The sequence below is a fragment of the Calidris pugnax genome, unplaced genomic scaffold, assembly GCF_001431845.1.
Source record: "Calidris pugnax isolate Ruff unplaced genomic scaffold, ASM143184v1 scaffold209, whole genome shotgun sequence".
In the NCBI taxonomy this organism is placed as follows: domain Eukaryota; kingdom Metazoa; phylum Chordata; class Aves; order Charadriiformes; family Scolopacidae; genus Calidris; species Calidris pugnax.
In genome coordinates this window covers 1,188,795-1,212,446 of record NW_015090978.1, presented here as the reverse complement: position 1 = coordinate 1,212,446, position 23,652 = coordinate 1,188,795, and the positions used below count along the sequence as shown (strand labels likewise).

Genomic DNA, 23,652 nt, shown 5'->3' with positions numbered 1-23,652 from the left:
GTCCTTCATCTCCAGAGCCAGCAAGTCTTCCTGCAGAAGACCTCAGCACAAACTCCAATGGTCCAAAGCCGGCAGGAATTATGCTAGATGATGACAGAGAAGACCTCTTTGCTGGTAATAGCTCTTTTCTTCTAATGTGTCTGCATAAACTCTTTTATTCAGAAAGAAACATGGTTTTCTGAGAAGGAGGGTTAAAATCTTTTAAGTAGTTTGGCAGCGATGTACAGTTATTTTCTTGTGGTACTTTGTAATGTTAATTAAGTTTGTTCACTAAATACAAGTTTCTCAGTGGTGTGCGCTGCCTGTGCATTGTGTGGCATTGTCAGCTGGTTAGTAACGTCTTCTGCTGCCAGGAGTAACAGTTCTTATCTTTAGATAATTAACAATATTCAAATTTGTCTGTAAAAACATGGCTTAAGTTGCATCCTTGTTTTCTGCTTAATAAGCATACATAAGCTGTCCCAGGTTTTTTCCAATTATAAAGAAAAATAGATCATACTGCAAGCTGAAGGGATTTCCTTTTCTTAAGACTCATTATAAAGGTAAAAAACTGGCATATGGGACCAGTCCTATCATTTCACTAGTGTGTATTCTGTCTCTGATACTTGATAGTACTGTGTGTTTTGGGGAAAGATGTGTGAAAATTCTCATAAGTAATTAGTTAATAGGCAACACATTTCTAATGTTTCATTAATTTGTCACTACTTCGGCGTTGGTTTTCAACTATCCTAATATGGGTTAATGGTTGCTGTCAGTTACAGGTGTAGGAGCATTAACTGTTCAAGAAAGGAGATATATTTGGAATGTATTATGTACATCAAAAAGATGATTCTGAATGCTGCTTCTCAGTACTAACGCTTTTACTATTCCTACATGTTAAGTGAGTTAGTTGCCAGCCTGCTTTGAATACAGTCCCCTGCTTTTGAATACAATCCCCATCTCATCTTTATTGATTCTCTGATGTAATCATTCAGAAAGAAGATTTATAGCCTTTAGTTCTGGGCTATTTTGTATAGACATGTGCATATACCTGCCCATTATATTTGTTCTGAACTTACTAAATTTGGTTTTGCATACATTTGAACTTATATTTGCTCATGACACGCTTAGAATATATAGACACGTTTACTCTAGTAAATGACTAGTTTACTCTTTAGATCTCTGAAAGTGTTTTAACAGAAAAAGAGTATAGAGAATAGAGAGGTAATCTTATTTCTTTTGTATTTCTATTACCTGCGCTAATGACTTAAAAAGTCCAGCAGTGGTCCAGCAATGAAGCTTTCTAGTACTAGTAATTTGGTATTTAGCTTCAGTATATAAAGCTAGTTTTTTATAACCATAGAGCCATCTGGAGTGGATATTTTAGGAAAGCCAATTTTCCTTTGGATAATATTAAGAAAAAAGGTTGCTGGAGTAAATATTGAGGGGAACCAGACAGAAGGAACAAATGTTAGCCGTCAGATTGTTTCAACTGAAATGAGTACTGTGAGGAAAACACACAAAACTGATTTAATGAGTTTGAATTTTGCTGTGGAATACATTGTTTTAAATGCATGCAGCACTGAACTGAAAGCATCTATCATACAGCATATCTAACACAACTAAGACTGGTCTTTAAAAGGTCAATTTATGTACAGACTGAGGCTAGCACTAACTCTGAAATAAGGAAAAAACCCAAGAGTTATTTATGGAACCTAAGAGAGAATATATTTTTCACAGTATCCTGTTCTAAGCAGGAACTTCATGAAACACAGTTGTACCCTAGTGATAAACTTCTGTCTTTGTATCATTGTCAGCATAGGTGGTCTCAAAAATGATGTGTAATTTGTGTTCCAGTGCTGTGCACTCCAAGTATAACTGTTTTTTTCTTTCTTGAGACTGTCTTGCTAGACAACGATGTTAATCTGTCTGATTAACTTTCTAATACTGATTTGCAATGAACAGAAACAATGTGAGAAGGCAACATGAGATACCTGTTTTCTTGTTTCCAGCATGATTGTGTAAGCTTGGCTTTCTATGAAAGCAGGACTTAATTTAATTAAGTGAGCGGGACTGGGTTTTTTTTCTTGAATATGTAGAAATTCCTAAGAAACCTATCTTGGCACAGCTTATTGGAATACTTCACTGGAGATGAAGAGAATGAAGTTCCACAACTTTCTAACTTACATTGTTCCTTCATATTAAATTATTAGACACTGTAAAATCCAGGTAAAGGAAATCCTATGGGTGGCTTCTGAAAGGAGGGACTTCGAAGCCTCAGGGCGATAATTCTAGTTTTGCAGACTTATTTGTAAAAAATGTGACAGTATGCCTCTCTAGCTATTGTAGTCTTGATAAAGCTTTTTCATTATTTCACCTAATAATGCAACCTAATAGAAAAAGAGGTGAGGGAGAACAAATTATATGATTTCCTGTACTGTTTTAATGCAGTTCAGAACCTGGGATTTTTTTGACTATACTTAAAACCTCTTTGTTATTGTGTTTCTGCAGCAGTTACAGGATAGTATGTGCAATAAAATGCTTGAGATATTCATTACCTTGTCACTGGTGAGTCATAAGTGCTTTGGCTGGACTATTAAAACTGGGTTTCAAAGGTGGAAGAAAATGAGTTTTCCAGCTGTCATTGGAGACCACTAAATTTTGCTGCTGCATTCATTAGTGGTTCTTTTTTCTGTAAAAATGCAAACTATCTTGCTAAACTCACTTATGCACTTTCACCCTTAGAATAAAAGTCAGTGTGTTGATTACTTGGCCAAAAAAGAATTACTTTATCTTACCTTGTAGAGCTCTTACACGTGGAGACCATAATGGTCTTCAAAACCAGGTAACATTAAGAGTATCTCGAGGGGCTTCAGGGTGTTTTATAAAACCTGGTTGTCCTTAAGCCTCTAGTGTAGAGTGAAGATTGAATTAGCCCTCCAAAATGTAGACTTTGAGTTCTGTGTATAGCTGCAGAAACATGCCGTGGTCTGCCTGTGCAAGATATAGCTGTCTGTGCTTTCTGCCTCTACTACTCATAGGTGATGATTACGTCTGTGGAGTTGTATCAGTGCACTGTCACAGTTTTTGGAAATATATCAGAGTTGATACAGAAAAGGAGATGCCAATTCCGTGGACCAGATAAGACATGTACTTTAGGCCCAGCTGAACAGCAAAAGTTTCTAGCTGATGGAGTCTGTCAGGCTGTTGTTATGTGGTGTGTCTGATAGAAGACTTCAGTACAGATGCCTTACTGCTTTTTTAGAAGATGGTTGATCAGTTCTAGGTCTTTTCTGCAAGAAACAAATGCACAAAAGCATGTGAAACTACAGTTTTGAAGTCAGAAGAAGGCCTTATTAACAGCTGACTTCTGTTAAAAGGATTTCTGTTCCCATTAGTATTACCTTAGTACTCCTGGTATAACAGTAAGAGTCATAGGCCATGACTTAGGTTTTCACAATCAGTTCTGTTAGGATATCTGTCTCTGAAATAAATATTGCTGCACCTGGGGAGTCTTTTTTTAATAACCTGTCCTCTGTTCTGGGCATCAGTTTCTACTTCAGTTTACCTCCACATTTATGTGTTCACCTGAGTAAACTTTCAAAGATAATAAGCCAATTTAAACACCTAACCTATGTCAGAATGTTAGAGGTCTGACATTTAGAAGTGTGACCAGTAAAAATAACTTGCTCAGCTGAAGTGAGCTGCTAGTAAGGAGTTGCAAACTCGCACTTTCTAAGTTGGTGCTTGACAAATATGGTGGTGAAGAGCAGAGAAACAAGAGCTGTCTAATGCTGAGACTGGGCCCCATGTTTGAGTGTTGATAGAAACTTGGTGTAGTTGGCTGTAGAATGTTAATTAAGCATAAATATTGCCTTCTGCAGCAGGAGGAGATGTTTTTGTGTTCTTGTGGAGCTAAGTGTCTTAACAGTGATCCATAACAAAGGCTGTTAATGGATTGTGAGGAAGGTATTTATGTGTAGAAATCTTACACCATTAGGTTGTTGGGAGTGCTTAATATGGGCTGATAACTGCCATAGCTGATGTGAGTGTTGGATCTCAGTGTTTTTCTCCTAAAAGCTGGGCAAAGCAGTTCCCTCTCCGTGCAAGAAGAGCTTACCATTTTGAGAACTTCCCAGGAAATTAAGACATCTAGATTTCAGTTTTCATGCAAATACTAATATAGAATATTAAAAAAAAAGAAGAAAAGAAAAACACAACACCCACCCTCCAAATCACAGATGGATCCCTCAGTTTTAAGGGGAAATTACAAAGTGAATAGATCAAGCAAATGTTTCTGAAAGTGACATATTTTCTACTCTGAAACCTACTAAATTCATTTTTCCATGAAAAAAAAACACCAAAACCAAGCTACAGACAGAATTGTCAATGGAACTTTTTAATCTAGACCACGTCATCTGATTTCTCAAGATGAAAGAACGTACGTAAGAAGCATAAATGCCAGAGGTCACCAGAACAAATTTGGTTCTTGGGAAATAGATTTTCAGCTTATGTACTGCTCAAAGACTGCTTTTCTGAGGGGAAAAAAATAGCTAGGTGTAAGAGCCTACTGTTGCTCTTACAGAGCAAAAGATAGATAATACTACTTTTTTCCCTTCAGAATCTTTTAATACTTTTATTTTAAACTAAAAGTACAACATTCTTGTCTCTGTCCTGCTCTGTCCCATCATCCCCTTCTACTATCTTTTCCATTTCATTCATCTAGATTTACATAATATCCAGGATGCATGCAAGCTTGGGGGTGGGACGTAACAGGAGGGAGGATGGCATACATTCCCCTTTTTTCTTCCTAAAAGAATTGACCTGCTGCTACCAAACAGACAGATACTATTTCCTCTGGGTAAATTAATCCAGGAAAATAGAAGAGGGGGGCTAGTAGGCAGCTTGTGCTTTTTGTTTATGCCCCACCAACCTAGTGTCGCACAGTTTTGGAAATACGGGTGTGGTCAAAGTCTAGTGTTACTGGTCTTGTTGAAAGGAAACCTCCTTTCCAACTGCTTGTTTCTGCCACTTTATCTTTTACAGAAATAATGTACCAGTTTAGCAGTATCTTCAGCTACCTGCTGAACAGTACCAGGTTGGAGTTCATGTGATCCACAACCTAGATCAGTTCATAATACTAATGGGTGTGTGGATACAAGTCTGAAAAAGAGGAGTGCTAGGGAAGGATGTGCTTCTCATCTGGTGGCAGTGCTAGTTTGTTACATTGAATTCACGCTTTTTTCATGAAGTCATGCTTTTATGGTAACAGAAGTGTTTTCTAAGATGATGAAAGTAAGAAATCTCTGTGCGTTGAATTGTTTCATGACAAAGTACAAAGAGGTGCTTGGTGTTGATTAATGGTTTGTTTCCTGAACACGTGCTGGAATACAGCTGGTGGTAGAATATGGAAGAATAGAAGTGGAATGGCTTTATCATTTTTTTTTCTATTTTATATCATATCATATATATCTCTCGTATTTCATAGGTGTTTTTTTTTTCTCGGAAATGTTTCTGTGAAATAGTCATTTGTATAATATATAACAAATGTGCTGAAAGCTGTTAGCCACCAAAGGGGAGAACTACCTCTTTTCCATGTTTAAATGTTGTGGTTCTACCCAATCTAAAAGATTTCTTTTTTTTGCAACGGCCTTAGCATGACTTTCCACCTGATCTGAGGTTTTGAATTAAAGTTCTTTATTGGTTTAAGATGCAGTACTCTTCCTGTGGCATTTGAGGGCGGGAAGCATCAGCAGGATTCTTCAGAAGGATTTAGCAGTAAGAATAAAGCAATGGTAGGAAAAGAAATCTTTTAGAAAAAACCTTTTAGATAATTTTTGTTCATATTAAAAATGGACAATATAAAACAGTGCTTGCTTTCCAGTTTACTTTGAAAATACTATGAAACTGTGTAATTTGGAATTGGGAAGAGCATTGCCAGCAGGCTGAGGGAAGTGATTGTTTCCCTCTGCTCAGCCCTGGTGAGGCCACACCTGGAGTGCTGAGTCCTGGTCTGAGCTGTGCAATGCAGGAGAGATGTGGACAGGCTGGAGTGAGTCCAGGGCAAGGCCATGAAGATGATTAAGGGCGTGAAGTATACAACATATGAGTAGAGACTGAGAGACCTGGGCTGTCCAGCCTGGAGAAGAGCAGGCTTGGGTGCAATCCTACAATGTGTATAAATATCTGATGGGAGGGATTGGAGAAGAGGGAGCCAGGTATCAGTGGTGCCCACTGACAGGACAAGAGGCAGTGGGCACAAATTGAAATACAGGTAATACATAAGAAAATAAATGGTTGGGTTTTGTGTCTGTGTGCTGGTTTTTCTGGTGGGTTTTTTTTGTGGGTTTTTTGGTTTTTCTTTTTTGGTTGTTTTTTTTTTTTTAATTAATGATGGTCTGCAGAGATCTCTTCCAAGCTTGGCAATTCAGTGATGTACTCCAAAACATAGTGATGACAGCAAACTTTGTCAGCCTCAAGCCAGAATGAGCATATGCTTCAAACCAGGTTAAGGCATAGTGACCTTGAAGTTTGTTTTTTGATTTATTTTCAGCTTCAGTGTCAAACAAAATTTAGGCACGCAGTCACTCTGTCCCTGAAATAAGAGAAGTGTGCGTTTTTTTCATTGATGCAAAACATAAAGGATTGGCAAAAAAAGTATTACAGAAGAATGAGAAACAGAGTATCTATAAGTGGCAGCAGGGATAAAGCGAGTGGTTTTGATATATTGATTATGAAAGATTGTAGTAGTACTTTTTGCAGCAATATACAGGACTGTTCATTGGATATTATTTCCAGGTCTATCTTTCATTGCTAGGAGCTTTGTAAAGAGCTTCATTATGGCCTTTTCTAGAGAAGCAAACAATCCTACACAGGACAAAAATGAGACTTTTTCTTACATGCAGTAGAACTATTTCACAAATTTTGGAGTAGATCTGATCTTTAAAACTCCTCTTTTCTTAACCGTTAAGTAAGGATTTGTTATATTCATTATATGTACCAGGCTTTAAAAAGTTTTAAAGAGAGATTGCATATTTTCTTTTGAAAATTCAGTGGTCCATATAGATAGAAATTGCAAGCACAAGTTTTTTACAAATTGCGTGAACTTTTTCGGTAACTTTGTGTAACTGTTTTAATGACTTTTTTTACCTGCTTGGTAAAGTACTTGTTACAAACCAGACTTCCTGTGGCAAGACTTGAGATCAGTGGGGAAGTCAATTTTGGTATCAAATGACTGTTCTGTGGTCGATGTTATCTTTTAAGGAACTAGAATTCTTGAAAACGTACATTTGGCAAGAGCCACATAATTAGTTATTTAAACTAGAGCAGGAACTTCTCTGTACCCAGGAAGTGTGTATTTTGCCAGTGGTCAAAAACGGTTAGTGGAGGAAAGCATGTCAGATTTGTGGAGCAGAGATTTACATCCCCTTTAAAGGTAGATGAACTGTCTACAGTCTTGGAAAAGTATTCCATTTCTACTGAACTGTTTTAAGCCCCAAAGAGACTGAAGATAGATAGATAGGGACTAAAGAGATAGTTGGTCTTACTAGTCAGAATGTCTCACTTGCTAGTATTTCTATTTTACAGGTTATGGGCTTTTGGCAGGGGTGGGGGTGTGTTATGGTTGTGTAACTTCATTTAACGTATGGCTTGGTCTGCTCCATACCAGCCTGTAATGACTAAATCAGCTGTTGTTCAGAGAGCAAAAAATGAAATGGGTACAGGTGCTGAAAAAGAGCTGCTTGTGTAGTAAAAACAGCATTAGTTTTCACAATATGTCATGCAGAAATAAATCTTATCCCTTGTGATAAGGTTGCAACAACTTATCACTTGTGACTACTTTAAAAGACTCTTTATCTAACAGTATATTAAAAAAAATAATTGCAATATTAATCTTACTTTGACCTATTATGCACTACAAGCTCAAATATCACATCTAGTTTTAGGTATGTATTGAAATAAATTATCTGGCATATATGGCTTGTATTTACAAATGATCTTATTAAATTTGTATAATACTATTTTTTGCGTGTATTTTTTTTATCTTTGTGATGCATATCCATCTCTAGTGCATAAAAACTTCTTTGCTTCTTAAAATGTGTCTAGAAGCAACAGAAGAAGTTTCCTTGGACAGTCCAGAGAGGGATCCAATACTTTCACCAGAACCTACTCCTGCAATCACTCCTGTAACACCTACTACATTAGTAGCTCCCAGAATGGAATCAAAAAGCGTAACAGCCCCTGTGATTTTTGATAGATCCAGAGAAGAGGTATGCAGTAAATTCTAAATTATGGAAATGTCTTGGTTTTTGAAGGTTTTTCTTCTTTTAAAATTACATTTTCTAGATAATGGATCACAGGATCATTGTTTGCCAAGGGGAAGTACGTAAAAGAAAACCTGTTCTGTTTATTTTGCATATAAAGTTTAATATGAATTTGACTTACGAAAATACCATAATAATTCATTACTTAGGTGATTATATTGGAAATCCAGTGTGAGGCGTAAGAAGACCCATTCCTTCAGAACAGATAAGTGTATGTAGCTGTGAGCTTGATACAGGAGAACTGTTAATGGTGTAGTACCTCTTACTAGCATGTTACAGGTGTCAACTTGGATTTCTAAGGCTGCTGTTAGTGGGGAAATAGAGGAAGCAGTTGTTAGCATTATCCTGTATGCTAACAAACAGCTGAGGCTAATGGTACTTTTAACATTACTATTTCCATTTGGCATTCTGTTCAAAGCCTGGGCATTGCCAAATGCCATTCATTCTGGAGTATTCTCTTACTAGACAGTGCCTCTGCTAAATGAGTTTGCAAACAAGACTTGCTTGTGACTCGATGATGGCTGCTTCCCCAGATACCACAAGATGGCATTTTATTCTGATTTCCCACACCCTCCCCCGGCTTTCAGCCCTGGTACACTGTGCCTTCTGCCATGGTGTTTCTTAAGATCTCTGTTTTTATCAAGCTAATGTATGTTTCATGAAGATTACAAAATTCTGCATGATTATCACGCAGGCAATTAGCAGAAAATTCTCAATCTGTTACTTTTCCCTTCCCAAGCTCTTCTGCTACAGATACCATCAATAAAAAGGAATGTCTGTCCTTTGATTAGGGGCATATAGAATCATTGCAAATGAAAGTGGTTTTTGAACCATAGTATCTGCTGGCATTGTAGGAGATACATACCCCTAAGATAAATATTTATTAAAAATTTTGAGGCCAACAAGTCCTGAGAAAAGGCTGCCATATTAAAGGCTTTTGCAGGAAGGCTTAGATAGAAAACCATAGAATTATAAAATCATTTAGGTTCTAAAAGATCTTTAAGATCATCGAATCCAACAGTAAACCTAACACTGCCAAGTCCACTACGTGAATTTTCTTTCAGTGACAAGTCAATGTTAGAAACTGTCTTCCCTTAACATTGGATGGAGGGTCTGGAAAAGGTTATTAATTACACAAACATAATGACTTTTCCTTCTCCTTCCTGTGTACCCTTATCTTTGTAATAATTCATAATATAAATGCACGTTGCTTTGTTAAATATGGCATATCTTTTTCCTAGATTGAAGAGGAGGCAAATGGGGATTTGTTTGATATAGAAATCAATGTTTCAGACCCAGAGAAAGTTGGTAAGTTCCTTGAGCCTGGTAAGTCAGATGGTAGACTTTCTTATCCCTTGAAGACTATGCTGAGATTTTAGCATGATTTCTTACTCAGTTATCTTTTGGCAGTTTGTAGCACCTAAATGGAAAGCTATTTAATGTATATTTTGGAACAAGAAGTGTGTGAAGGGATTGAAATAACTTGCCCTAGGATAAGTTTTCTTAATTTTCTTACAGGAGATGGGATGAATGCTTATATGGCATACAGAGTAACGACAAAGGTAACCGGTGCATCAAACATTTGCAGATAACTTTGTATCATTTCTGAGTAGATGGATCTGTAATTCACAACAACTATTTTTTTTTTAAGACATCACTTTCCATGTTCCACAAAAATGAATTCTCTGTTAAAAGAAGATTCAGCGATTTTCTTGGCTTGCACAGCAAATTAGCAACAAAGTACATGCATATTGGTTACATTGTGCCTCCAGCTCCAGAAAAAAGTATTGTAGGTAAGTGTAGTTCCTGTAAGGTCAAATTTAAGCATGCAATTTAAGTACTGTAATACCAATTAACTATTTTAATACCTGTTGGGCTTGTAAAATAAATAACTTTTTTGCACAGATATTACTTACTGCTTATCAGGTGGTCCAAACTATTAAATATTCTTCCTGTTCTGTATTTTTAAAAAGTTCAGGTTAAATTGGGAAGATATGTACAGGTCTCTTCCTAGCTGAGACCAGCATTGATAACAGGAAGGACATTTGTCTTAATACATGGCCTTCTGTTACTTATCTACCATTCTTTCTTCACTGTTGTCCTTCCAGAGCTGATTAGTCTATCAAAACAAAGATGTTAAAAGAAAGTTTATTTTTAACTTGTGCTGTTATCAGTTGCCTGCAATATACAGAGCTCCATATGTACTCTACCTTTCTAATACTTCAGTCTGTTTCTTTTGATCATGGTGAATGCTAAAACCTCAAACCTTCAAAGTTCTAATTTAGAAAACACCTTTGGGTGATGCTAGCCTTTATGAATGCCTTCAAGTATCACATCCTTTCTCCATGAAATAAGAAGCATGCTAGATGCATTGAAGCATTCAGTTTTATGAGCTATAAGTAGTAGAGGTTCTTTCAAAATAACTAAACATTTAAAGCAGTAAGACCTGTTGAAGTCTTCTGGTTTACCCCTATAAATAAGTGATTGGACTCTAGATACTACTTGATAGGTACAGAGTGGTAGGGCTTTTTTTTCAGTAGTTTAGTCTTTAAAGTTAATTGGAGCAGCACCTTTTAAGTAGGAATAGGTAGACTGAGTGAATGTAGGCAGCAGAAAGTTTGGGAAAATAATGCTTTTAATCTGTGGAAAAGCATTGCATTTTTCAGTTTAGAATCGAAAATTTGATCTGAATTTTTGACAGTTCTTGAAAGTAATGTATAATTCTGTAATAACCAATTATTCATGTTTAATTGCAAATGCTAACAGGGCTTATAAAGGAATGAGGCTTCTATTCATGTCCTTTGGATGATATATTTTATGACAGTGTGCAATTACATGGAAATGAAGTGCTTACATCACAGCCAAATTAATCTGTAAAACAAAGCTTTTGGGGATTTTTTTGGTATTTGAGGTACTGCATGAACAGAAGCAGTATAAATATTGATACATCTGGAAGTGTGTAAAATGGTGGGACTTAACTGCAGTGTAAGCAAGCACTGGCTGTCACTTCAGATCCTTCAAGAGACACTTTGTTAAGCTACAGATAAGTTGGGGAAAATCACAGGCTCTCTAGGATGTTTTCCAAAGAGAGTGAAATTCATGCTTTAAACTTGATCTTCAGCACACAGGCGGTATTCCATTCTGCCAAAAAAATACATAGTCCATACATTTCTAATTCTGGAGAAAAGAAGGGATACTAGGCTGACTTAAAATGAGGCATCTTAAAGCAGAGAGCTGGCAAAAATGGATGAAAGTAAGATGACCCACTGAGTTTACATCACGGATGTTTATTTTTACAGTCTTAATATAAATATCATACATTCAGTGTTATGCAGTGTATATTGTTCAAACTCTTTAGTCTGTTCATTCTGTTACACTGTTGGTAACCCCTGGAGTTTTAAGCTCCATCTTTATTTTGGTGGTGGGTGGGAGGGGCTGGCATTTCAGACCTTAGCCACAAATTGAAGTGGTCAGTTACTTACTGTGGAATAACAGGATAAAACTAAGTCAGTGGTGAGCTAGAGTTGGACATTCATCCGAACTGCCTCACTACTTTCATATTTGTGTTGGAAAACCATGTTTTCTGTTTTCAAGAAAATAATCTATTGAGTCATGGATCCTTTCCTGTGAAGGGTTAGAGTGCTTGGGCTACAGAAACTGCCTTTACACTTGCATTTAAGTAGGCTTATATTAGCTGAGAAAGAAACCTGACATGATATCTAGAAGTAACTGTCAATATCACAAGTTAGGAATTCCTCATATTAGTAATTTGATTATATACTCAGGTTTTTCCCTATGAACTTCTTTTGCTAGGAAATATGAAGGATCTTTTGTGTTAAACTGCAGCATTCCTGCAGTGAAATATTAATGAATAGTAATACTCTAATGCAAAAAGATGACGCATGTGAATTACCCAACTTTGTTTGAATGCTTTAATCTTTGTACTTAAAGACATATTCAGTTCTACAGATAAAAATTTGTGGATTTACAGTTACGTTACACTGTGTAGTGTACTGTTGAAAAAAATGCCTATCGGATTTATTTTCATCATGTTACAGAGAAGGGAAAAACTGAGACTTCACTGAGAGGGTAAGAGTCCCTCCTTGTTCCTGTAAGGATGCTGTTTGTCCCCTCCATGGGTTACTGTGTGAAACTTCTAAAGCCAGAAGGGAGATCGGGTGAGGAACGACTTTGGGAACTGTTGACCTGGCAGGTCACAAAATTCATATTCAGAATCTCAGACTTGGAACTTTTAGCTGGAGAAGCACAGAACTAACAGTGCAGGAATGCACTTCATGTAGAAACAAGACGTTTGGACTGTGTCATAACATACCTTGCCTCTATTTTAGAAAATGGGGATAATTATGAATGTTCAGGGTTTCATGGTGTTTTTGATAGGACTCAGGTTCCTGAGCTGTCTGAATTTGGGTCTTTAGCGTGAAAAATATTGACCTCAGTCTGTCAGTTTGCGTTCTTCTGTTGCTGAGGTTGGGCATATTTCCCATACCATGATACATTAATAACTCTTGCTCCCCTGTCACAGCTTTTTTGGCCACTCTTGACTTGGGCAGAGAAGTGATGTAAAGCTGCATACATTTTATTCCACTAATTTTATTCTACATTTAGTTTGTAGCTGTTCATATTCTTCAGAATTTTCAGATCCTGATTACTTTACCTTAGTTGACTAGGAAACTCCTAGTTTTACAATTTAAAAGAGTAATAGAATGAGAATATTGGTAATAAGCTTATCAATTAATAGGCTTACAACCTGAGATTTATTTTTCTATTCTACTTTATTTGGGTTACTGTTTTCTTCTTCTGAACGTGAGTGACCAGTAAGACTCTGATCTTCATTTAGATTGTCTTCATAAATGCAAATTAAACTAGTTTTTTGTAACTTCTAGTCACAATTAATATGTTACAGGAAATTACAGGTTTCAGGTGCTGCTTCCACAAAACCGTGCAGCATGCAGTATCGACGCTTTTTCTGTTTCTGTGTAGTGTTTTTCATTGTAATTTAACTTAAATACCTAAATCTGGGTGATCTTTATCTTCTAATCACATCATTTATGTTAATTATTTATTTATGATAAAATAAAATCAATATGATGCCATTTTCTTCAAAGGCATGACCAAGGTTAAAGTAGGCAAGGAAGATTCTTCATCTACTGAATTTGTAGAGAAAAGAAGAGCAGCTCTAGAAAGGTAATGTATGTATCTAACTAAAACTTGTTTAGCCTCAAAATGTCTTATAACATACTATGTCAAAATGACTTGTAAAGTACTACGTGGGCTCTGTAACTGATGGCTGGGCCATCTGAGACTCTGGAGGCTGTATGCAGCTGCCAAATTTTTGTGTAGAAATGAAATAATTCCCATTAACAATGGGATAGTATTATAGCTAACTCTTTTCAAAGTGATTGGTGCTTAAAATTGAGATTGCAGAGATTCAGTAAGTAAAACTTTATCAGTTCATTTAGGCATTTTGGGTTTAAGGAATTTGGGCATTTCAGCGGTACATCTGTTCTATATAAAATCAACTCTTGGGCAGGGAGATGGGTGAAAGAGGCACTCATTCAGTCACTTGAAAGTAAAATGGCCTTCTGACGACTTAGTGTACATTGATGTTGCTAGCTGAATTTTGGCATAAGAGATATTGGATCTCTGTCACCCAGCACTGGTATATAGCTGAGGTTGTTCAAAATACTTTGCCGTGGAAGGGTCACTAATATGCTGCACCATTTCCCCCTGTTGACATGTCCAGTAAAGCCTTTAGAAAGGAACTAATAGAACTTACAGAAGTGTACAGCCTTAATTTTGGTATGATTTTATAGTATGCCCATTTCTGTGATGCAATTGTCATATGAGAACAACGCCCTATATAGCAGTTTCAGTTAAACTAGAAAATTACCAAAAGGTTTTAGATTGTATATTGAAAGACCTATCTAACAGATAATGTATGAAGCTCTTGAACTTCTGGAGATAGAGCACCAATCCTAAACAGAAAATATATTTTCAGAATCCCATTGCTAATATCTTTCCATTTCCTAAATAATGGAAGAACATCTGAAATCATACTGAACCTGAAAATACTGATAGGTTGTTCTGTCTTAGTTATCTCTTGCAAATGTTAAGCTATATGCCAATTTTCAGTGAGTTAAAATTGCACCCAGATGTTACTGAAGTTCTCTGTCACTTGGATTGGAACTGTGAAAAACGTTCTAGTTATACAAGAAGTTTATTACTAAAGGAGTGGTGCTGTGAGATAGGAAGGCTTGGAATAACAGTCAGGATTAGAGTAATTGGACTTTGATAACTGAAGAGGTTATAGAGATGCCTGTAATGGAGATGACTAGTTTCCCTCTTGGTTGCTTATTTGAACAACAGAAGTAGGATTAGAAAATGTTCCATTCTCAACCCTGTGTGTGTGCTTTAAGTGCTGCTTTTTTGTTTACTTGTCAGGGGAATTAATCTAGTGTACTGCTTCTAGTAGATGTTGAGTGCTTCTCCCATACTGTGGTCAATGTTGGGAACGCTACACAGTGTATTCCATTTGGTTGGTTGTTTTTTTTCGGAAGGACTATGAATATTTTACCTGGCAAGGAGCAACTTTTCTATCATGCCAACTTTAGCTGCCTTTCCCTTTCAGAGTCAAAAAGTTACCTATCTACCGAGGTGTTCAGATGATATTTAGAGTCAGTGATTCTGTTTCTTTTGCCTAAAGCTGCCGAAAACATACTAGTGTTCCCTAGAAAGTCAGACCAAAGTAATCTGCCTTTTTTTAACTGAGAACTATAGGAAAAGTGGACAGGAAAGCAATATCACCTGTTGGTGGGGTTCACTAAAATTTACGCCCTAGAATAGTGAACTTACATACTATGAGTCTGCCTGCCAGATGTCCTCGAGCACATTGCCAGTCGTCTCCAGTGAAAATGTTAGAAGTCTCCCTTGAAGTAAAGACTGTTCTATAGCAGCAAATTTCTGAAGAAAAATCTCTTTGGCTGCTTGCCACATTAACTTGTACTTGCTACTGAGTATAGAACAAGGAAGGAAAAGCTGAGCAATCCAATGTATAAAATAGCTTGACCGCAACCGTTATCATCTTTAGGAAGAAAAATAAGGATCTGGTGACCATAGAGGATGGAAAAAATACATCACGTTTACAATATCAACATACTCAGACTTTCAGTTAAAAGTCCCAGTCCACATCACTTTCTAGGACAGTGTCTAAAAAACTTGTGAATGTAACAGGGCTGTTTTGGTACTTCACTACTGAGGTTTGAGCAAAACTAAAGCTTTGCAACAAGTAGAGTGCACTGTTGATAGTATTCTGTCACTGTATCTTAATTTGCAGTATCACATACTTTCTTAAATTTCTGTGATCTTTTGAGCTACTAGATTACTATAAAGTGTTCATGTAAGCATCACACTTTCTGTTAATACATAATTGTGTTAAAATCAATTCTGTTAAAATCAATTGTGACAAACTTGCAGCAGTTTTTAGGGGAAGAATGCTGTTGAAATTTTGTTCTTCAACCCATATTTGTTCAATCAGCAGTTTTTAGATCTAAGCAGATACACAAGAAATTGCAAAGGGAAGGAGTTGCTCTGATGTTTTTATTTATTTTTTGGGGGTGGGGTGGATGAGTCCTTCAAAACTAATATGGGTTGAAGGCTTTAGTCTAGCGAGCAAATAAGTAGTTCATACCTAGAACATAATCAACTCACTTTCCAAGATTTCTTTTAATTCTAAAATAAGTCAGTCAGAATCATCTCTAACAAAAAGCCTGTCCACTGCACTGTACAAGAATGTTGACATGAGCTCATCTGCTTTTGTCTGGCATAAATTGGCTGTTACTAGAGGGCGAGGACTTCACTCACCAGTTGAAGATATGAGGTCTAATATCTTACCATTGTGCAACATACATTATGGCAGGCCCCATCTTAAGGAGTTTCTGGTGTAAACAAACATGTTGGAAACCACTGCCCATGCCTTTGGTGTGTTACATTGTGGTATGCATTGCATGGGGCTGCAATTACTTTTGGTCAGAAGTTTCAGCTTTTGTGGCAGCCTTAGTGGAGTAGGGCTTCAGTGAATGTTTCAACAGCGTAGTGGTCCTGGCTTGTAACTTCATGTAGCTCTCAGCCAAACTGTTTGTTGGAGGAAGGTGATAGAATGCATAAATATGGTTTGAAGAGTCAGCAGAGAGGCAAAGGATTGAAGGGGCATGAAGACTCAACTGTCATCTGACAGGTGACTTTTTAATAGTGTTCAAGCCCTATTAGGTAATGAGGCAGGTTGTGTGCTGCATTGTACCCATTCTTTAGATGAAGGACAGTTTTCAGTGCTGTCAGGGACATTAAGTCTGTTTTCTTATCTAATATTTTAATTTTTGAAATCATAGGTATCTACAACGAACAGTAAAACACCCAACCTTGTTACAGGATCCAGATTTAAGACAGTTCTTGGAAAGTTCCGAGGTATTTTAAGTTCTTTCAAGTTCTCCTATTTGTTTCTAGATACGGTAACCTACAAAGCAATATATTCTGTTCGTATCGAGACCTAATTGTCTAAATTCATATGAAATCAAATCGGATAGTACCCTTCATGGGACAGAATGGCAGAGGCTACTTAGGTAATGGTGTGCATCTGCCTCTGGTAACATTTACAGTGTTAGTGACCAAAAGCTATTTGCTGTTCGGTGACTTCTCAAGCATGTTGCTCTGTCCAGTTCTGAGTGAATGAAGCTCATGTGAAATCATCATACGTGGTGAAAATTCATAATTGATGCTGCTGATTGTTAACTAAGATCAAGAATTAAATAAAGGCTTGGAAGCAGCTATCTTGCTTCTAGGAGTCCAATTTTAGGTGTATTGGTAGAATAATGTGAAAATGCTAGTAGTGCTACTGGCCAAGCTAGATGTTTTGCGAACAGTGGATGTCAGTCACCCATGCTATAAGTCTGGCACCTTTCACAATATTAAATACATTGTTAAAGATACATAATATCTCTTCATAAATGTGCATAGTAGATTCACTGTAATACCGAACTGTCTTTTGGTCAATGTCAATATCTTAGTTATACTAATAAGTCACAGAGACCTCACTACTGACAAAAGCATCGACAGATAACTTAGAGTGGATTTGTCAATGCTGCTGACAGACAAAACATCACATGAAGGGTAAATGGTCTGACATAGGGGCCACCTTGTATGGCATATTCAGACTAGCCTGAATAATAATATCAATTAAATTTGAAGTTTGTTAACTTACTCCTGAGGATTTCTTAGTACCTAAGCAAATACACAGTTCTGTTGATATGCCTGAGGTAGGTTTTGAAATCTGGCCTATATGAAAAAGCAAAGAGATACCAACCTTTTATAAATCAGCATGCAGTGCAAATCTTTCATTATAATTAAATGTTTTACAGAATTTCTTTCCTCTAATTTGTTGCATATCTATGCTTTTCTGTTCCTGTAGTGGCAGTTTGTTCTCTGTAGTGTATAGGTGGCTAGTTAGGACCTTTGGCTAGTTCATAATAACTTTGGACAAGTGGGTTGTTTGTTCCATTTAAATGTAAAGATGTAGAAGAAAAGTAAATAGTCTATATTTTTAAGTTTTCCTCTTGAGAATGTAAAAGTAGTAAATCTTAGAAATTAGATTCTGCTGTATTGAAACACATAGGAGTAAAGAAAACACTATATCCTTTTTTTTCCCCCTTGTGCCCAGTTAAACCTCCATCCTTTTAACCAGTCTGTTTGCCCTTATTTGTCATTCAATTCCAGCTGCCGAGAGCGGTTAACACCCAGGCTCTGAGTGGAGCAGGAATATTGAGGATGGTGAACAAGGCTGCCGACGCTGTCAACAAAATGACAATCAAGATGAATGAATCGGATGCAGTAAGAGCTGATTTTTTGGCTTGAATAATGAGACGAATTAATGAGCCTCAACAATTGCATTTTAAAGCTGTAGAAGTAGAAAATGGGTTATTAATTTGCTTATTGGCTTGAATTCTTAGCTGTATCAGTTGACCACCCTGGCAGTATATGGATAATTTGCTTCTTTAAAACCAGAAATGTTGCTGGTAATATAATTTGTAATGCTTGACTCTTTCATCTTTTGTCAGTGGTTTGAAGAAAAACAGCAGCAATTTGAGAATCTGGATCAGCAGCTTAGGAAACTTCATGCCAGTGTTGAAGCATTAGTCTGCCACAGAAAAGGTAACTTTACTTTTACGTGGCTTCATGAACTGAAGTCCTTAGACCTCTAGGAAATAGTGATGAAATGAGCTTAGTATGTTAGAGCTCTTAACTAATTAATTAATAGATTAATACGGTATATTTTAATGCAAAAATCTTCCAGTTGTACCTTTTCATTTAAACTGCTGTAGGTTTTTTTTGTATACCATTTTTTAATCTTAATTTTAACCACCGTATCTATCATTCTTAAACTTACTCTATTGATTTAGCATAATTTTTTTTTCTTGCAGAGATTCAGTACCATACCTAGCAAGTGATTCTACTAGACTAAACATCCATAAATGTATCTCTAGGTCTCATGGCAAGAGTCATTTCCTTCTGAATAAAAAGTGGCTGCATAAATCCATTTAAATATTTTTGTTCAGCATTACTCTGTTACCTTAAATAGGAATTTACTATTCTTAATTTGGTCCGCATAATGCTACATCATCAACCTACTGTTAAGGTAAACTTATCTGGAAAGATAAGTGGTCTCAGAATATCAGCTTTTGTTTTACTTATTTTTAGAGAGAAGCAAATATCGTCAGTTTATATTTTATATAATAAATTATTTATATTTTAATATTTTAATCTTTATTTGAAGATTGCTTCCCATCAGATGATTTAAAAGAAAACAACACCAAAACTTTGATTTCTAGTTAAAAGAAGACCATATATGTGCCTTCTGACACTGCTTTATGTTAAAACATGAGGTCACCTTTCAGCTTTACACTTTAAAAATAAGTGAAAATGTCACAAGTTGCTTTCTCGTAACTACCAGGAATTATTCTCTGTAGTAAAAAATCTTTGGCCTGATATCCTCAAAACTAAAGAATATTTTAAGAAGTAACGGAAAATCGAAGTGTTTTTTTTACTGGTGATTTGGCACTTGCTCATGGATTTGAAGAAGCATTTATTTTTTAAAAACAGTTGTGTTTATATTTTAAGGGTTTTAAATAACTAAAGACATTTTGCTTCTACAAATATTTTTCACATTCTGATGATTCCACAGAAGTGGCAGATTTGCAAACAAGCCTGCTCTTTTAATCCTGAAGTAGTTCGGATTAACATTTGTTCAAAGGTCCTTTATAGGACTTAACTTTGTACAGGATGACTTACATGGGATTTGATGAGACAATGGTCACAGTATTTGTTAATAAATAAGCTAAAAACTTCACCTTTGTAGTTGCCAGCCATACTGGCATGTTGTTTTGTGGTTTTTTTTTTCTTTTAGGGCTTTTCAGAATGTGACAAAACATTGCAGTATTACTGTATACATTAGAGTAATTAAAACAGTCCAACAGAAATAAATTCCCATCATGGGAGGGGTGGTTTTGTGAAACAGTTGTTTATTTTTTTTCCACTCTGAACTGTGTGGAACAACTGTGCTATAGACCTGTTAAAATTGTTTTGAATTCGTGCTGTAGATGACTTGGTTGTGGGCTCACATTTTTTCTGAACTAGGCAGTTGGATAATACCGAAGTGACAGTATTTTCCATGTCTTCTGCTGGATGGAGTGGGCATGACATTAGCAAGCTTAACAGAATATTTACTGATGGAGAGGTTTTTTGGTGCAGGAGTTTTTCTCCTAAATGCGGTTTCATTGTGATCTCCTTTTGTATTTTATCATGAGCTTTAGGAAATACAGCTTGTATTTTTCAGTTGGTGAAATTAGGTTTGAAATAGGGCAGATGTCTCTGCTCCACTGATGTATGCTGCAGAGTAACGTAAAAAAATTAACTACATTGTACTAAACATTACTTCTGTATTTCAGAGCTTTCAGCCAACACAGCTGCTTTTGCTAAGAGTGCTGCCATGTTAGGTAACTCTGAGGACCACACTGCTCTATCTAGAGCTTTGTCTCAGCTTGCAGAGGTTGAAGAGAAGATAGATCAATTGCATCAAGAACAAGCTTTTGCTGATTTCTATGTATTCTCAGAACTGCTTGGTGATTACATTCGTCTCATTGCTGCAGTGAAAGTGAGTACTGCTAGGAAAAATACTGATTTTTGTGTTTAAAGTCACATTCCTCATCTTGTACATTTATGGTAAATGAATGTGTGCACTTGCACACGTTGTAACACAATTAAGACTAAGTTTCTGCCTGAAGTGCTAACTGAGTGAAATGAATGCATCCATGATCAGTTATTCCAATGATAAAAATGGTTGTGATCGAGAATGGAAATGGATTAATAAGATCCAGCCAAAATGTAAATGGTGAACGTGTACTTTGAGCTGTACTAGTGCGCAGTATTTGGGGACACCATACACTACTGTATCTAAGCATGCTGTACTTGTTTCTTTCAGGCTACTACTTTTTACAGTATTCTCATCAATTTTTGAGAACATAATTTGGCCATATTTGGTAGATAGTTTCTGTAAAAGAGAAACAAATACAATTTGTGGATCTCCATCACATTAAAGAAAAGATTCAATTTTAGTGTAAGCCATGCTGCACAGCGTAATTATGTTTTGATGTGGGAAAGGGTACCTATAAATTTTATCCAGAGACATTTTGAACTTGCCAGCTTGTTGGCAGTATATATTTTTCTGTTTATTTTATTATTATTTTTTTTTACTATGTGTACTTTGATTCTGTTACCTTAGTCCCTTGCTAAAAATGTATTGCTGAATAAGCATGTAATCCATATGCATGCACTAGAATCTGCATCAGAGAAGTATTTGCATAACAGCACTTTGTAGTGGTTCTTTCGGTAGTCTTTTGATGGAACGAGAAATGTAAAATGGTACGGGGCACAAACGTGTCTGCTCAGGAAAGTCTCCTTGAATATCGTGCTATTTGTGGAAGGTACTGAGCTGTGCAAGCATGCTATCAAATGAAATGCAAGAAGGCACGGTAGAGACAGTGAGGTTTCTTTGAGTATACTTGTTCCCCTTTTATCCAGAATTACCTTTCCCTACTAGGAATTTAGATAGCTCTAACAATTCCAGTTATTTAATAAATTTGTCTGTCCTTGCAAGGGTGTATTTGATCATCGAATGAAATGCTGGCAGAAGTGGCAAGATGCTCAGGTCACTTTACAAAAAAAACGTGAAGCTGAAGCAAAGCTCCAACTTGCCAACAAACCTGATAAATTGCAGCAAGCTAAAGATGAGATAAAAGAGGTAATATTATCAAACGTTATTTTGGAGGCCAGACTTCCTGCATTAACTCATTCATTCTGCATTAATGCACTACTCTATACCATTTTTATTTACAAATCATGTACTCATTTTATTTTTTTCCATATTTACTGAAATTGTTAAAGTGAATTTATTTAAAATATTAAATGTGTGCAATTGTTACTCATTGTAAGATCTGTAAGGCAGTTACTACTGTCTCCACAGAATCTGGGAGAGAGGGGAGGAGGGAAATACGAACAAGTTAAATAATGTTTTTAAGTGTTAACAGATCACTTGGGTAGGCAGAGGAGCATCTCTTGGCTTCTAAAGCTAAAATCCAGCTAAGATGACTAATGGAGAACTGTTGCCATGTTTTGCTTAATTATGCAGCATATCTACCCATATATATGTGTATGTATATATGGCGTAATTTCAGTAAAAATAAATCTAACATGTTGAAGTGTCATAATTTATACACTTTTTCTGTCATGCTTCACTAAGGAAATTGAAGAGGTAGGACAACTTAATTATTTAACATTAATGCATTCTAATTATGCACCAGTATTCTCCCATTAAATAATGGGAGAACATCATTGCAGATTTCAAGCTCTCTTATGCAGTTACTTTGTTTGGCTTCCTCATTGGTCACTAACCACATGCTGCTTTGTTCTTTCTGCCCTTCAGTGTATTTTGCATACAATGTTGAAGTTACTCATTAATTTGGCTTTCTTTCTCTTAAAAAAGGCCTTTCTTTACTGGGAAAACTTAGTGTCACTCTCGCGTGACACGCATGTGTGGTTGCCTCTCTTGATGTCACTCATCATAATACAAGTGAGCTGGAACTCCTTGTCAAAAATACTTCCTGACTACTGGAAGTAGTAGGAAATACTCAGTGATCCTGTCTGTCACAATATTAAAAGAATTAATTATGTTGTTCCTGAAGGATTTATTTTTCCTCCTTTATTGGATGATTAGAGAAGGTTGTTAGTAAACCCACAATTTGAATGTGCTGATCAAAAGTTATGGCTGCCATTGAAATATGTCCAGAGTTGCTGAACTTCTGGCAGAGAAATTGCAAAGCGGAAGCCTACATAGCTTGAGCTTCATCCATGACTCAGTTGCTTTTTGCAGATAAAAGTCCAAAGAATAGTTCCAGAAATTCATTATTGAATAAGGAGAAATTTCTCCTTGTCAGAAGCTGAAAGATGACAGACTGTTATCCAGGGATAATTTGTATAGGACCTGGCATTTGGGCATGATGAAGCTTGGAATTTGGATCCATTAGTCCTACAGAGGTTTTCACTGAAGTCTCAGGTACCTCTACTTGCTGTGGTAGGAAGGCACAAGCAGTTTTAATCTACCTTTTCCTTGGCTGAGTTTTGTAATGGTTCGGTTATTAGATAACTCTTCAGGCTCTTCTTCTGTGAAGGACATCCTATTATGACTTAGAGCGTAGCTTCATAACATGTATCTGAAAAGGCACTAGGGGACCAAAAGTATAAATACGTAGGTATTTAATGGAACATACATGATGTTGATCTCATATCACAATAGTAACTTGACATTGCACCACAAAATGCTTTTGTGAATAAATAGCACCAGTGGATTGGTAAGAGGAATATGCTCTACTAAAGAATGTAGCTTCCCTGCTGCCTTTTTCTGAGGAAGATAAGTGTTAGTGGATGTATTGATTCCCATGCCTCTGTTAATATGTTGAGATGAACAGATACAGTTGCATTTTAAATATCTGTTTGTCTGCATGTGTCTGAAGTGCGAGGCTTATAGCTTTTTTTCCCCCAATATATCTACACAGCTGGTTTAAATTTAACAATATAACAGGTGTGTAAAAGCAGCTAATGTAGATTATGACAATCTCTTACTGTGTAGTTGGATGCATTTGCCCATAAACTAAGGAGAAACATAACCTTCTGTCATGTATTGTTACATGAATGCCACATTCCCTATAGGCAATCCCTATATGGCACC

At 36.5% G+C, this 23,652-nt stretch overlaps 1 protein-coding gene across 1 annotated transcript in view; it reads left to right on the top strand.

Moving 5' to 3' along the window:
• Positions 1-23,652, top strand: part of SNX2 (sorting nexin 2) — a 26,519-nt gene continuing 2,867 nt past the window's right edge. The window contains exons 1-11 of the mRNA XM_014953438.1: positions 1-114; positions 8,086-8,249; positions 9,545-9,611; positions 9,822-9,865; positions 9,955-10,096; positions 13,430-13,508; positions 16,709-16,784; positions 18,090-18,203; positions 18,431-18,524; positions 20,318-20,523; positions 21,526-21,669. Of these exons, the coding sequence (XP_014808924.1) occupies positions 81-114; positions 8,086-8,249; positions 9,545-9,611; positions 9,822-9,865; positions 9,955-10,096; positions 13,430-13,508; positions 16,709-16,784; positions 18,090-18,203; positions 18,431-18,524; positions 20,318-20,523; positions 21,526-21,669 (1,164 nt within the window). The 5' untranslated portion in view covers positions 1-80. The remainder of the gene's footprint in view (positions 115-8,085; positions 8,250-9,544; positions 9,612-9,821; positions 9,866-9,954; positions 10,097-13,429; positions 13,509-16,708; positions 16,785-18,089; positions 18,204-18,430; positions 18,525-20,317; positions 20,524-21,525; positions 21,670-23,652) is intronic.